Source organism: Schistocerca piceifrons, chromosome 7 (genome assembly GCF_021461385.2).
Source record: "Schistocerca piceifrons isolate TAMUIC-IGC-003096 chromosome 7, iqSchPice1.1, whole genome shotgun sequence".
NCBI lineage: Eukaryota > Metazoa > Arthropoda > Insecta > Orthoptera > Acrididae > Schistocerca > Schistocerca piceifrons.
In genome coordinates, this window is record NC_060144.1 from 389633982 (window position 1) to 389651507 (window position 17526).

The window sequence follows — 17526 nt, forward strand, 5'->3', positions numbered from 1 at the left end:
GGAATTATATACCGAACCTACTTTGTCCCCATATTGACATACGGAAGTGAGACATGGGTAATGCACAAAAGCGACAAAAGTAGAATACAGGCTAGTGAAATGAAGTTCCAGAGGAGCAGGTTGGGTGTAACAAGACGAGACAGATTGCGAAATTTGTATGTGAGGGAAAGACTAAAGGAGGAACCAGTACAGGACAGGATAGAAAAATCAAGACTGCAGTGGTATGGACACATGAAGAGAATGGATGAGGGAAGAATTCCAAAGAGGATGTTCGATCTGCAACTGGAGGGGAAGAGGCCCAGAGGAAGACCAAGAGATAGATGGGTGAAGGGAGTGAAGGAATGTGTGATGAGAAGAGGAGAGAACTGGACGAAGGTGGAAGAGGGGGAATGGTGGAAAGACAGAACACAGTGGAGAGGCTTGTGTTCCCGACAGACCCAGCCAGTGGCTGGAAACTGTCCAAGATGATGATGTGCACCCGCACAGTCGCAATGGATGGCTGCTAGCCATCTCTGCAAGGACTATAGTGGGTCTACACCTTTGATGGCCCAGCAATACCATTATCTCTAGAAGGACTACAGTGGGTCTACACCTTTAATGGCGCACCAATAGCATTATTTCTACAAGGACTGCAGTGGGTCTGCAGCTCTGGTGGCCCACCAATACCATACTCTCTACCAGGACTACAGTGGGTCTGCTCTGTGATGGCACTACTTCTTCAAGACTACAAGGAAATCCACTACTTCCACGTGCATTTTCTTTTACTGATCAGACTTTGTGCAATGCAATTACTACAGTGATGAATGATCAGGACTGTCGTTACGAGAACAATTTTTACTTTTGACCAACAGTGTATCAATAAGTGTGTGGATTTAATATCTTTGTTATTGCAATTATGAAAAATTTTTTCAAAGCTGTATTGGGCACTGCCCAAAACAATTTGTAAAATTTTTTTGGGGGAGCATGGGGGTTATGTAACTAGGCTGTTTAGGTTTTTACGTTGGTAACGCCACGTAGCGCTCTGTATGAAAATCACTGACTGTGCTGTGTGCTGTCTGTGGCTGGTTGGCATTGTTGCAATATTCGCTATTGTAGTGTTGGGCAGTTGGATGTGAAGAGCGCGTAGCGTTGTGCAGTTGGAGGTGAGCCGCCAGCAGTGTTGGATGTGGGGGGAGAGATGGCAGAGTTTAGAGAGCAGACGGTCTGGACGTGTGTCCGTCAGAAAAAGGAAATTTGTAAGACTGGATGTCATGAACTAATATATATAAAATGACTTTTGAACGCTATTAAGGTAAATTCATTGTTTGTTCTCCATCAAAATCTTTCATTTGCTAACTATGCCTATCAGTAGTTAGTGCCTTCAGTAGTTAGAATCTTTTATTTAGCTGGCAGTATTGACGCTCGATGTACTGTAGTAATTTGAGTAACGAAGATTTTTGTGAGGCAAGTGATTCATGAAAGTATAGGTTATTGTTAGTCAGGGCCATTCTTTTGTAGGGATTATTGAAAGTCAGATTGCGTTGCGCTAAAAATATTGTGTGTCAGTTTAAAGATGATCACAATAAGTAAAGCGAGGAATTCTGAGTACGTTCAGTTTTGCTCAGCTCTTTGAAAATCAAATAACGTAGAAGTTTACCAGCACAGTCATTTATAAATTTTTCTGTGGGGAAGTTACACGTGCTCCCATGCTGGTCACGAGGTTGGTGAGGAGCTCCTCTGGAAGGACTTTTTATTCATCCACAAGCGCAACTGACAACTGCTGAATGGACGTTGGCACATGTGGACGTGCTGCATATATCTCTCAACACACCACACACATGTTTGATAAGATTACGCCAAGAGAATGGGCAGGCGAGTCCGTTCGCCGAATATTCTCTCGTTTCAGGAGCTCTTCCACCTGAGCTGTTCGATCCAGTTAAGGCCGAATGCGGCCCTGAAAAGACGGACAAGGGGAAGAAAAACAGTGTCACAATAACGTTACCTGGTAAGTGTACCGTGTTCAAAGATTTGGAAGTCAGTACATCCATACAACATTAGGGCTCCCCAACCATAACATCATGTGCGGCAACGCTGGACATACCTCATAGGACGAGAGGTGGGGACACTAAATGCACCCAGAAACATTGTCGAACATAATTGTTTTTGTGGTTCAGATGTTATGGTGGGGGGAGGCATAATGTTGCACATGCATACTGACGTCCGAACTTTAAATACGGCACATTCACCACTCTACAGTATTGTGAAGCTGTACTCCTTCCCCGTGTGCGTCGTCTGAGGGTTGAATTCGGCTCTGACTTCATTCATTTTTGTGGATGACAATACGCGAACGCATCGAACGGCGAAGGAGGAAGATCTCTTGGAACGAGAGAATATTCGGAGAGTAGTCTGGCCTGCCTGCTGCCCTGATTTAACTCCCATTGAGCAAGCGTGGGATGCGTCGGGGAGATGTATTGCAGAGCATCTACATGCACCAACTACCATCCAACAGTTGTCACCAGCACTAGTGGTGGAATGGAATACCCTACCACAAGAACCAGCATTGTGGGTAGCACGGGAGCTCGTTGCAGAGGATACATTGCCGTCCGCGGCGATCTTAAACCCTATTGGGAACCATATCCTGCCTTTTATAATCTCTAGAGGATCATTATGAGCCGGCCGGAGTGGCCGAGCGGTTCTAGGCGCTACAGTCTGGAACCGCGCGACCGCTACGGTTGCAGGTTCGAATCCTGCCTCGGGCATGGATGTGTGTGATGTCCTTAGGTTAGTTAGGTTTAAGTAGTTCTACGTTCTATGGAACTGATGACCTCAGAAGTTAAGTTCCATAGTGCTCAGAGCCATCTGAACCATTTTTGAACCATTATGAGTAGTGGTAACTTCAGTGTAACTATTGTCTTTGAATAAATGTGCCGTTTCTGTTTGTCTCATTGCGTATTTCTCTAAGTTTCCTTCTACTCTGTTCTGTAGCATTTATTTGTGCAATGTATTGTCCAAGTTTCATCGAGCAATGTTGCTTGGCAGTTACACGTCACGTGAAAGTTATTCTCGTCCTTAAGTTTTGCATACCAGTGTAGGCCTATATGCTAGTCCAGTGCTCGGATCTCGGGATCGTTTTTAAAGTGGTTGGGTTGCCACAGTGCTTTTAATTATTGATTTTGGAATGATGAAAAGTTTAGCCCTGTGTCGTGGCCCAAAGCGAGGCTGGCTACCTTATTTAGAATGAGTTTATATCACGACAGTGCAGAAAATTAAAGTGTGTCCGCACCACACGTTTCCGACCATATCGACGGAACAGTAAGTCGCATAAATTCTCTCTTGTGTACTTAGTATTCAGCTAAAGAGTGTGTGAGTTCTGGCCGTTGCCACAAGAGAGAGTGCTTCGAGGATGCGTGAAAGAAGCGTTTGATCCTGTCTCCGTCCCACACGCTTCATCCGTTGTCTACTCTGGTAACTGGCAACGGTGGGATAGGTACCACACGAGGGACACGTTTCTGCTTCTGACACTCCATAGAAAAATTTATACGTTCGGAATACTCTTGCTGCCGCCTCTTAACTTAATACTTGTTGTTTTTGCTTTATGTCATCCACAATGAACAGTACAGAAGCTTGGTACCTTCACCATATCTAAACTAACACGAAAATAAACATTAAATATTCCACGCGCAACCCGAAGAGCATGCTACTAACAGTGGCGACAGAACGGCACTGACGGCTGGAGCGTAATGTTGTATACTGCTCCTTGCCTCCTAAGTAAACTTTAGACAAGGGATACAAATTAATGTTCCTTCTTTACACGTGGCAAATTATAACTGCTGTAATAGTAGTTTCAAATATTACACAAAACCAGGAAATAATTAATAAATTAGACTTTTAGTTCTGTTTGTTTCTAATAATACATTTTTATATTTGTGTTGGTACTAGGTAATGTACAGTGTGAATCATGCGCCATTGAATCGGTAATCCTAACAGTTCTTCTGATATTAATGGAAACAAAATAATGCTAGATCTGTTTTAAGAAAACGTTATCTTAGTGCGTTGTCCTCGTGGAGGCCAAGAAATTGTCTACACACGCAGTGAGACTGTATCTAGTTTCTAGAAAATAAATTGCAGGATATCAGCACGTTAAAGTCACTGGATTGCAAAAAATCACATTTCCTTAAGTAAATAAAAATGTTATGGTTCAAGTAATGCCTTCTTAATAGGAAACAGAGGGAGTCAGTAGAAATAATTCCTGTATTAAGGTATCATCAGTCTTCATCACATTGGAAACTAATTAAATAGCATGTCCCATAGTGTTGCATCTTAGGCTCCATACATTTTTAAATAGATTAATGAACACTTAACAGTAACAGTACTAGGCACTAAGTTTGTTTTGGGTGCAGATGATAGAAATATTGTAGTAAATAGAACATTACATATCATTTCTGAAAGATCTGCTAATGAAATTTTCACGGATGTCGTTTCTGGGCAATTCACTGTCATTAGACTTTGAAAAACTCGCTGGCTGTGTGCATTTCACATCTGCAACACGTTTCCATCCGACACATATATAAAATATCTACACATACAGATAGAAAAGGTTAACAGTGTTAAATTTTTGGGATTCATTGTTTGATAAAGGCATTTGGCAGGAGCACATGAGTAACTGTTGAGAGGACCACAGACAAATAATGGTTTACACTGCGAATATTGTCACACTTAGGTGAAGTAAAAATAAAAATAACAGAATTTTTAGTCCATAATGTCATACAGTATCGTATATTCGAATGATACATCAAGCCAGGTAAACGTTTCACAGGTCCAAAAACGTGTGATACGAATTATTTGTGGTATACATTCAAGAATGTCTTGCGGAAGCCTATTCAAAGAACTGAGTATACTAACTGCTTCTCAGTACATTTTTTCCTTAACGAATATGTCACAAGTAATACACTGAGGTCACAAAACTCCTGGGATACCACCTAATATCTTGTCAGACCTCCTTTTGCCCGGCGTAGTGCAGCAGCTCAACGTGGCGTGGACTCAGGAAGTCGTTGGACGTCCACTACAGAAATATATAGCTAAGTTGCCTCTATAGCCGTCTGCAACTCCGAAAGTGTTGCCGGTGCAGAATTTTGTGCAGGAACTGACCTTTCGATTGTACCCCACAGGTGTTCGATCGGATTCATGTTGTACGATCTGGGTGGCCAAATCATTCGCTCGAATGGTCCAGAATGTTCTTCAAACTAATCGCAAACACTTGTGGCCCGGTGACATGGCGCATTGTCATCCACAAAAATTCCATCGTTGTTTGGGAACATGAAGTCAATTAATGGTTGCAGACGGCCTCCAAGTAACCCAACAAAACCATTTCTAGTAAGTGATCGATTCAATAGGACCAGAGGACCAAGTCCATACCAGTAAACACAGCCCACACCATTACGGAGCCACCATCAGCTTGCAAAGTGCCTGCCGGCCGGGGTGGCCGAGCGGTTCTAGGCGCTACAGTCTGGAACCGCGCGACCGCTACGGTCGCAGGTTCAAATCCTGCCTCGGACATGGATGTGTGTGACGTCCTTAGGTTAGTTAGGTTTAAGCAGTTCTAAGTTCTAGGGGACTGATGACGTTAGAAGTTAAGTCCCATAGTGCTCAGAGCCATTTGAGCCATTTGCAAAGTGCCTTGTTGACAACTTGGGTCCATGGTTTCGCTGGTCTGCGAACACTCAACCCTACCATCAGCTCTTACCAACTTAAATCGGGTCTCATCTGACCAGGCCAAGGTTTTCCATGAGCCCAGGGGAGGAACTGCAAGCGATGTCGTGTTGCCGCCATAGGCCATTAACGCCACTGGCCTAATGGATACATTCATTGTACGTCCTACATTGATTTCTGCGGTTATTTCACGTAGTGTTGCTTACCTATTAGCTCTGACAACGCTACGCAAATGCCGTAGCTCTCGGTAGTTAAATGAAGGCCGTCGGCCCTGCGTTCTTCATTTGTGGTATTCTTGTCACATTCATGACACTGTGGATCTCGGAATATTGAATTCCAAAATGGAGTATCCCATGCATCTAGCTCCAAATACCATTCCACGTTCACGCCGGAAACCTTTCCACACGAATCACCTGAATACAAATGACATCTCCACCAGTGCACTGGCTTTTTATACCATGTATACACGATACTACCACCGTCTGCATACAGGGTTGTTACAAAAAGGTACTACCAAACTTTTAGGAAACATTCCTCACACACAAATAAAGAAAAGATGTTATGTGGACATGTGTCCGGAAACGCTTCATTTCCATGTTAGAGTTCATTTTAGTTTCGTCAGTATGTACTGTACTTCCTCGATTCACCGCCAGTTGGCCCAATTGAAGGAAGGTAATGTTGACTTCGGTGCTTGTGTTGATATGCGACTAATTACTCTACAGTACTAGCATCAAGCACATCAGTACGTAGCATCAACAGGTTAGTGTTCATCACGAACGTGGTTTTGCAGTCAGTGCAATGTTTACAAATGCGGAGTTGGCAGATGCCCATTTGATGTATGGATTAGCACGGGGCAATAGCTGTGGCGCGGTACGTTTGTACCGAGACAGATTTCCAGATCGAAGGTGTCCCGACAGGAAGGCGTTCGAAGCAATTGATCGGCGTCTTAGGGAGCACGGAACATTCCAGCCTATGGCTCGCGACTGGGGAACACCTAGAACGACGAGGACACCTGCAATGGACGAGGCAATTCTTCGTGCAGTTGACGATAACCCTAATGTCAGCGTCAGAGAAGTTGCTGCTGTACAAGGTAACGTTGACCACGTCACTGTATGGAGAGTGCTGCGGGAGAACCAGTTGTTTCCGTACCAAGTACAGCGTGTGCAGGCACTATCAGCAGCTGATTGGCCTCCACGGGTTCACTTCTGCGAATGGTTCATCCAACAATGTGTCAATCCTCATTTCAGTGCAAATGTTCTCTTTACGGATGAGGCTTCATTCCAACGTGATCAAATTGTAAATTTTCACAATCAACATGTGTGGGCTGACGAGAATCCGCACGCAATTGTGCAATCACGTCATCAACACAGATTTTCTGTGACGTTTGGGCAGGCATTGTTGGTGATGGTCTTGATTGGGCCCCATGTTCTTCCACCTACGCTCAATGGAGCACGTTATCATGATTTCATACGGGATACTCTACCTGTGCTGCTAGAACATGTGCCTTTACAAGTACGACACAACATGTGGTTCATGCACGATGGAGCTCCTGCACATTTCAGTCGAAATGTTCGTACGCTTCTCAACAACAGATTCGGTGACCGATGGAGTGGTAGAGGCGGACCAATTTCATGGCCTCCACGCTCTCCTGACCTCAACCCTCTTGACTTTCATTTATGGGGGCATTTGAAAGCTCTTGTCTACGCAACCCCGGTACCAAATGTAGAGACTCTTCGTGCTCGTATTGTGGACGACTGTGATACAGTACGCCATTCTCCAGGGCTGCATCAGCGCAACAGGGATTCCATGCGACGGAGGGTGGATGCATGTATCTTCGCTAACGGAGGAAATTTTGAACATTTCCTGTAACAAAGTGTTTGAAGTCACGCTGGTACGTTCCGTTGCTGTGTGTTTCCACAGCTATAAAATATCTAACTGCTGTATAATGCAATGTGTGTAAGTAAGCTTTAAAAAGTGTTTTTGTTTTCATCAGTTCTAGCATATCCTTGATATTATCCTACGTGCTCTAGTGTGTGAACATTGAAATGTTTTTGCTAAGCTTCCAAATACTATGTAAACATATGAAAAACATAAAAAAATTTGGTTAACGAATTTTCATTCCTTAAGAAGTTGATGAGCATAGCGACTGCAGATTAATTAAGGAAGGATAGGAACACAGCAGTCAGTCTAAATCCCACTGGTTTTTTGTTATTCTTGCATATCCTGATTTCAGCTATAAATAGTCATGTTCAATGCATTTGACTGAATTACTATTCAGTAAACTTTCTGCAGTACATAACACCACATGACTTTACTGGTGTATAGGCAGAAGGAAACCTAGTGGGAGGTGACATTCAACTTGAGATACAGCTGAGTAACATCACCGAAGAGTGTTAATTAATTTTAGAGTGACCCATTAATGGCAGTTGTCATGAAGAATTCAAGCATGGTAGTACTGGTTATGCTCAGAGATCGGTGTGATGCTCTGGTAGGGATGGTGGTTATCGCTGAAACAACCTGTTATAGGTTACATCAGTTTTTTTTCCACGCAGTTTATCCTGTCTGTTAAAACCCCTTAGAATAACCGATTTCTGAAATAACTGATTTTCAGTTTTTTATTCGTATTGCTCCTTGTAATAAACACAGAAATCTAACAAAGACTGAAAAATTTTGACTTTCGCAGTTTCAAAATATTAAGTAGACAGATAAAAAATAATCCGTCAACTGCTCACTACTTTTCTCGCAAAGTGGTAAGTGCTTGAATATACAAACAAATCACCAGTATTCTCCTATTGATTCTAATTCTTTGAAACTCTGCTCAAAACTCATGTTGTAATCGCGAATCATACCTCTGTTTGGGCGTTACGGATAGTCAGCGGTAAAGGGTGAAAACTAAGTCTGTTTTTCGTCTTAATTTGTTCGTTTTCAGGAGCTACAAGGAGATAATGGCACATCGTGTAGACACGGCTCCAGATCAGCTACTTTCTATTTTTATTGTATCCTATGAATGGACTGTTAAGGTTTTACTTTATTGTTGTCACCATAATTTCCCTCCTCTTTTATTATTTCATAGAAATGGAAGACAAATAGTTAACCTTTTAAAGCAAATGAAGCATTGTACTTCTTTGCTATGTCACTTCGTAACACAGGTTTGGTGCCATTGTATAGTACAACGTATATCCGCCGACGACAGCACTGCATGCCATTTGTTTGTTGCTTGTTCCTGCCACATTGTTATTAAAACAGCACTGATTGTTTTTCCCATTTTATATAACAACGCAATATTTCAAACCAATGCAAATATTAGAAAATAAAATTGATGTTTCTGATTTTTCACTCGGATGGTAGTAAAAAAAAAAAAAAAAAAAAACACCTGCTTTAACCGAGACGAAACAGATACCAAAAAGTATCGGTGTCGGTTTTAACCGGTAGTTTCCCCTTCTCTAGACTCTAGAACTTAAAATCACCCGTCAGCTTGTTCTGTAGGTTTCGGAAAGAGCTCAAGAGTCGTCATGACGTCAGGTTAGAGGATGATGTCCATACATAGGTCAACTGCTGCATGAAGCACACTTTTAGTGAACTTATCCCTTGCTTTATTTCCCGAAAGTACACTGCCAGGAAAAAAGTGATCGTACACCTGGAAATACGGTTATTTTGATCCGATGACGGCAAATGCCTCCTGGGAGATAGTAGATGCACTGATAATGGTTTCAACGTCGTCCGCCATCAGATACCGTTGTGACATATAAAGCTCTGTATAAAGGAAAGTATGGCCATCCTTCCCCCCTGCGCCTGCCGCCGTCCGCAGTTCAGGACTGGTTGAAACCGCGTCACTTGACATTAGCAGCAATTGTGGGCCCCAGCGTTAAGTGTGAAGCACAGGAAGTGTTGTGTATCTGAAAAGCTTTAAGTAGAATAATGCCTCAGTGCTGTGCTTTTTGCGGTTCGTTTCGAGGCGAAAAGGGAGGAAAACTGTACAGAATTCCTTCCGAAGGGAGAGATGCAACAAGAAGGAGAATATGGCTGATAGAAATCAGCAGAGCCAACTGGCAGCCCACAAGAGACTCGCGCTTGTGTGCGGTGAGTACAGTTTTTGTTCATTGCTGCAAATCATCTTAAGGCGTAAGATACGCTGTATAACATATTCTGACTCACTTCGTGATCAAACTTGGCGCATCATTATACGTGATTAGCGTAAAGCCGGTCAGTTTGTTTTTAAAAGTTACGTCGTTTTCAAGCGAATTGTTTTGGACAAAACCTTGTAAAAACGGTGAGTTTCTAGTACATCTGTAATTTACCGACTGCTATAAAGGCGTATTTTTTGCAGCACGAAATATGAAATAGGTAAACGTTGTTTTTCGTTTCGTAGTTAGTGTGTAGGCCTAACTGTTGAAGACGGAAAGTGCAGTATTTGGATGTTTTAGTGCATATTGTTGCGTCCTCCGAAAAACACTCTGTTATGGCTATTTTCAAGATCAATTAAGAACGCGTTGTTAGCGTATAAAACGAAAAATAGTGAGTGGTGCCGTACAAAGGTATCAAGAGTGGTAAAAAATTTGGCCTGATTGACTGTACCGTATGGTTTCAACTTATGTTTTGGATGCTCAAAATAATAAATTGTACTTTGTTCCACACAATATAATGTACAAATAGAAAAAAAATTTACACCATGCAAGCGACGACCTTTAATTCAGGAACCATTAACGTTAGCAGGCGACTGTTATTCCTGTTGCAACCTAGCCGCTGATATACACTATATTAATACAAATACAGTTGTTACTGTTTCCTACAGTCTGCTTTCGATCGTAGGGCTAGCTTTATTCGAACTCATTTTAAAAATATTGTATTCTCTTGTACTTTCGTAATCATTCTCGTAATGTCGTAGAACAATTTGCAGGAAACATTTATGGGACAGATCTGACAAAAATATAAAGCATGCGTAATCATATAGGCACGTTTATCAATTCTATTTACTAAGGTACCGCGTATATATATTTGAATCCAATGCTCTATTTCGTATAAAAAAAGAGACATTGGGCGGATTTTCGTAGTACCGTGTAGCGGGAACAAGAAATAAGTCGATATAGAACTTTAAATTAGCAATAGATTTTTCCTTGCACTTGCGAACTAATATTGGTTCGCTTTTGTTCTGCTGACTACCGGATACGACCAATTTAACGCTAATTACGAAAACAGGTCTTCAAACTCGATACCACAACAAGAACTGCGAAATCTGCTTTCGGTATTAGTAAAGGATAGCACAGAAAAACTGTTTCATTCTCTCCACAACAAATACTTTTCGACTCATTTATCTTAAAGTTGTTGAGACTTTTTGTTGCTAAATATCCGACATGTTCCGTTTGAAGCCACTGATCAGTTTTAGCAGTGCATTAGATCGTTGAGTGCACTTCTTTGATATACACTGCTAAATATGCTGAAGAAGCCAATGTATCACACGCGGCGCAGTGGGGCCAAAATGATGGCGATTGGCGAGTTGGCCGTACTTTCCCTATGCAGAGCTTTAAAGACGTAGCTACCAGAGCGCCATCTGTGTCTATTCTTTAAGAGGGAATGCTCACAGAGAGAAGATATTTTGAAACAAACGAAGACTCTATAGCGCTCCTGAGAATCCATGTAATTAATTTCGAGAAATACTGTTTCAGGAAAGCTACAGCTTTATTCTCAAAATGCTAAATGAGTTCCATACCAGGAGCGAAATTTTTTTAAAAAACAAACACAAATATAACAAAGAATAAACGACAGTATCTGTTTTCTTTCTCGCGGAATAAACAACAACGCGCACTGTGCGCTCAATCTGGTGACGGCTATCCCCACATAGCTTATCCCCCCCCCCTTTTCTCCGCCTTGCCACATAGCTTATCCCCCCCCCCCTTTTCTCCGCCTTGGTTGAGCGGAACTCCGGGAACGTAGGTATGCTTGTATGCTATGCACCTGCCAGCTTTAGAACGTCTCAGGTGCATCTGTGGCTCCTCCTTTAAAGCTGCGGTTCGTTGAGGGTAGTGGGCTCTCTACCCACGTCGTCTCTTCTTCCTGCGATTCCAGCAGTACAGGGATCGTCTCGATCTGTCGTTGCTGGCCTGCCTCTCCCTCGGGCAACAGTGTATGGACAGGTTCCATGGAGGTGCTTTACTGCTTTCCGTGAAACTCTACATCCATCGTGTGGCTCTCTCTTGCTAATAACTTGCACAGCCCAGAGTAACATGGTTGCAGGGGTGGTCGTACTGCAGGCAACCGTGCCACGGAGATGCACACATGCTTCCTACAACTAAGAGAGCGAATTTAGGAGGATTCAAATTGTGGCCTTCCTAGTGGCAAGATGGTCCTTTCGGAAAATTTCCACACAAGTTGGACGCGCTGCGCCAGTTGGGCACCGATACTGGAATCAGTGGTCACGTGGGCAGTCTCACACCCGTAGACGAGATTCTGGACATCCACGCAGGACAGACGCTCGCCAGGATCGTCGTATTGTAATGGCACCAGTGGCAGTGACCACCAGAGCAAGGATAAGAGGACTTGTAAGCCCAGAAGTGTCGGCACGAACTGTAGCGAACCAGTTATTAGCAGTGAGACTATGGGCGTGCACACCTCTATCGCAACTTCCATTCACGCCACAGCATCGACGTGCGGTGTTCGACAGGGCCATCAGAGGATCACTTGGAAGATGGAATGGCGCGCCTTGGTCTTCAGTGATGTAAGCAATTCTGCCTGCTAGCAAGTGATGGTCGTGTGCGCGTACTATGTGGACACGGTATGCGCTGTCTCGTAGAGTGCATTCGTCCAAAACATCATGGCCCCACCCTAGGCCTTATGGTCTGGGGTGAGATAACGTACAACTCTCGTTCACCTTCGGTGTTTCTGAAGGGGACCCTAACCAGTGCTCGATATTTGCAGATTGTTATTAGATCCGATCTTTTACCGTTCTTGCAACAAGAAGGTGTTATTCCAACAGGATAATACTCGCTCACACATTGCCCGTGAAACTCAACGTGCTCTGCAAGACAGGCAGCAACTTCCCTGGCCAGCACAGTTTGCAGACTTGAGTCCAATCGAGAACGTGTGGGATATGATAGGACGAGAAGAGACTCCTTCGACTCGTCGCCCAATAACTCTTACTGAACTACGTGAACACGTCGAGCAGGCGTGGAATAATGTATCCTAGGACGGTGTCGCTATCTGCACGATAGACTGGATGCCAGAGTCAGTGCCCGCGTTGTCGCCAGTGGAAGCTACACCACGTTCTAACACGGGTGTTTCAGCGTGGGTCGATGACTAGTACTTCAGAACCGGTTGTGCTATTGATCTGTAAATGTAATCATTTCATGTACTCCATAGGCACTGCTGCAACAATAAATCTTGAGTGAATTGGATACCTCTAAAAGGACGTACTAATTTTTTCCGGCAATGTATTTCCCTACCCCGGCAACTTCTTTGCTTGTGGAGGTACTCACGGAGGTCTGGGTACTTGGCCACGGTGGCGGCCGGGAAGCGCACCCTGGAGAGGCCGGGGTCGACGTCCGCAGCGGCCAGCAGGTTGGGGAACTGCTTGCACAGCGGGACCGTGCCCAGCCACAGCGGCAGTCGCAGCTCCATCGGCTCCGTCTCCAGCTCCACCAACAGCTGGAACACGGCAGCGAGCGTTCCCACTCCTTCTGCACTCAGCAGCCCGGCTGACTCACGGGTACAGGTGGAGGAACAGTCGCCACAGAGGCGAATGTAACTCATCGACTCTAGCTGCAACTCGACCAGAAGATGAAGCCCAATGGTGTATCAGCTCCGTATTCAACCCAGGAGGACATCTGCTGTCCCACGAAGAACTTCCCTCCATGGCTGCACGGTGTCCACCCGCAATAGCAACTGTAACTCTCTTACCTGAGATAATTTTTAAACCTAGGGTAGCCACAGGGGAAGTAATTATAAGTAATTGAAGACCAATTCGTACGGTATACGGGTATTTACAAACACTACGGCTCATTAATGTCAATACACCCTGGTGTTTCAGATTTACAACACAAATCAAACGTTATTTCTCACAAAATATAATTGTGTTAACTTCCACATGTATAATACAATCACAATCATTGTATTTTACTTTCATCAAAATATCCTACTTTGGATTTAATGACTGCCTCGCAAACTCGAGGCATGCGGTCAATCAGTTTTTGTAGGAATCGTGAATCTATACGATTCCACACATCCTTAACAATATTCCAGAGATGTTCCTTGCTGGATATATTAACTTCCCTGATACGTCTTCCACTTCATCCCAGACCATTTCAATGGGATTACAATCGGGGCTTTACCATATCGTTCAGAACTTTCTGTTTTTACTTTCATGCATTGTAGTTCGTACAGTATGCCGACCGATGATTTGGGTCATTATCTTGTTGTAAGGTGAACCCTTCCCCTGTTAAGCGCAATCCACTTCGTATTGCATCATACTGAAGTCTCCGGTGGGACTGCTTCTGAGTCATACACCATTCTATTTGCACAATGTCTCCAACTCTATCTGCGGCAAAACATCCCCAAACCATAATAGAACTTCCACCGTGTTTAACTGTAGGTAAAACACACTGCTGGGCTACCCTTTCCGCTACAAATCGGCGACAAATGCTCTCCTTTTGGTTCCAAAAATCTCGAGCTTCGATTCATCGGTGAATAACACCTTCGTCCACTCTTCCGATGTCCAATTACGATATTTTGTAGCCCATTCAAGTCTCTTCTGTTTATTTATGGCCCTTAGAAGGGGTTTCCTTTCTGTGTCACATCCTTTCAAGTCGGCTTCAGTCTCCTTTTTACTGTTGCAACAGATATTGTTGTCGCGTTCATTTCTACCAATTCTGCACGAAGTTGGGCGCTGTTTTGAATCTACGTATTTCTCTTACTGGTAATTGTGATATATTTATCATCACTTTTAGTTCTTTTACGAGGTCGTCCTGGTCGTAGTATGTCCTTATTGCTACCTGTTGTCTTCTGGCGGTGAAGGGTGTATAGACACACTACACTGTTTCGCAATTTGCCGAATACATAAACCTGCTTGGCTAAGTGCTACAATACATGGATATCTCCGCTCGGCGTTGTGCACACTTCAATGTCACGAAGGAATTGACGTGCAGGAACCACATGTTATGTACCGTAGAAGTGCTTGCCGTTCGCTGCGGACATCACATCACTACAGGGAACAACACATGTGCACCAAATGTGGCGTCGGTCGGCAAGTAGGTAAACAAACATATCAGGTAGGTACATAACGATTATGTACGCGACATTGTTTGTTGGATAATATTGTATCTCGATGATCACAAACAAAAATCATGATATGTGTACAACTGTTGTACTATTCCTTTGTTTCCTCAACCGTACCCACGGTATTGGACTACAGGGAACTAGATGTCATTTATTGGGTGTACTGAAATTAATAAGCGGTAGTGTATAGGTATTAAAGCTATTAAAATATAAATCTGAATGAAAAGTCTAATAGTCAGCAGTAGTCGGTTTATTGAAGTCAGTCAGAGACTCACACAACCGGTTTCACAACTTTTAAATTGCGTCTTCTGATGTAAATAATGCTATGTCGCATGGTACAGGGGGCTATTACAGATATCCGCAGAGTAACAGTCGGCGTGGAGCAGGCGAAGTTCTCAGCCATCAATTGTTAAAACCATCATCAGTGATGAATGCCCTGCCTGTCTTAAAATCACGAAATGTCATCACTTTACCTATTAAAATATATTCCTTTGGGTGTGTCAAGCAACAGAAGATGCCCCTCGTAAAAGTTATCCGGGGAAATATTGGGTCCGTAAGGCGACACGCTTACGTTTGTGACCGACAAAATAGCAATCATAGCGGCTAACAACACAAGCTACGAGGTGTACAGAGTTTGTTTCCGGAACAAGTGCGGTGGCTGCCATCCGAGTACTGATACGGCAGCCCACGGGCGGCAGCCACCGCACTTGTTCCGGCAACAAGCCCTGAACACGTCGTAACTTGTGTTGTCAGCCGATATGATTACTATTTTGTTGGTGACAAACACACATAAGTGTGTCAGCATCCGGATGCAATATTTCCTCGGATAACATTTACCAGGGGCATCGTCCATTGCTTAACATAGGCCCACAGGAACGTATTTTAATCGGCAAAGTGATGACAGTTGCGGCGCGGCACGTTACTTTTTACCGCCCTGTCAGTGTCCAGCAATGTTCATTTGCCTAGCTAAAAGCTGTAGTAGAAAATACTAGACCACTACTGTCTATTGCAGGTCGCAACATACATAGAATTGTCCGGTAAACGGGATGTGGCCAGCTACTGAAATAAAAGTTTTAACTTGGCAATGTAAATTTTCAGGTGTATTTTTACGATAAAGATCACAGTTAATACTGCCAAGTCCGTACCAAGTGTCTACAAAGTGTAAAGTTCCCACGCACACCACAATCACACACGTAGCCAGTTTATGGTATTTACACCCGTACCGAGGTTAAGAAAGTTCACTGGATCGTTTAGTTATGAAAATGCTCGCTCAAATGTCGTGCACTCTGCTCTACACGTAATACCTATTCCAGTTTTAGGTCGCACAACACGCCACGCGGTTTCAACTAACAGTCAAAAGCAATAATTTCGATATTCCGTCCGAAATTCCACACAACTCCCACTACACCGTTCACTTAAATACACTTTGTACTACTTCGAGAACTCGTAATTAGCATTTTCCGGGATTTTATAGTACTTTCGTCGGAGCTGCTTTCAATGAGATCTTACTAGTTCGAACCCTCAGCACCGACCGACTTAGATCACAACAAAGGCTTTGTTCCCAGCATAGAGTGGCGCGAGCCTGCATTTTTCTGATTGGCTGATATCACAAACAGCAAATCAGGTTGCAGTATTATCCCGCGCTAACCCCTCGCTTTACTTCAATGACCAATCATAGTAAAACATTTCTTTCTATGGCAATTGCTAAATAAATAAATTTAGAAAAGTATCAAATATAAAATTACTCCTTCTGAAATTACCGATTAATTCGTGTTCTACTCGCGATTTGTTAGTACCATAAACTGACTGCACATTTAATTATAGTAAATCCCCTATATAGTTTAACTGGTACTCCGTGAATAAACAAAACAATTTTCATTTACTTCTGTTCTTCTTCACTCATAAAACACTCACACTGCTAATTACCACACATATAAAACAATTATAATTATGCAAGTACATTAAATATTAGTCAAACATAACTTTACAACATTGTTTTGATTACGACTGCTAGCACTGTCCGTCAAGGAGGTATATAAACTACATAGAGTGGCTATCTGTGAGGTAACAGCGCTCCCAGCGGCAGTAAAAAGCAACACTGGCCGCCATTTTTTGAAACGTCTACATGTCAGTGTATTTACATTTGGCGTGTATTTATGGCGTTAGAAAACCATTGTTTTCCGGTTGTAATTTGTTTTAAAAGTCTTATTGACCGATCGCGAATCATGCCCAGTGTATGTGCAGCGTACAATTATGCGCTAATAGAAGTGATAAAACAACTGGAATATCATATTTCAGGTGAGGATCTAAATGCGTGTTGTACTTAGCGTCTTGTGCATCATTTTCGTGTTTAAGCTGTATAAAAATGTAAATAAGCTACTGTATAGACGTCTCTTTATTTTTAGATTTCCTCGTCGGTGGGTTGCCAATATGAGGCGAGATAAGTGGCAGCCAACTCAATATACACTCCTGGAAATGGAAAAAAGAACACATTGACACCGGTGTGTCAGACCCACCATACTTGCTCCGGACACTGCGAGAGGGCTGTACAAGCAATGATCACACGCACGGCAC

The 17526-nt window shown here is 43.2% G+C and overlaps 1 protein-coding gene across 1 annotated transcript in view; it reads right to left on the minus strand.

Annotated features, from left to right (window-relative positions):
- Positions 1–17526, minus strand: part of LOC124805726 (arrestin domain-containing protein 17-like) — a 381347-nt gene that overhangs the window by 10512 nt on the left and 353309 nt on the right. The window contains exon 9 of the mRNA XM_047266296.1: positions 13158–13326. Coding sequence (XP_047122252.1) covers positions 13158–13326 — 169 coding nt within the window. The remainder of the gene's footprint in view (positions 1–13157; positions 13327–17526) is intronic.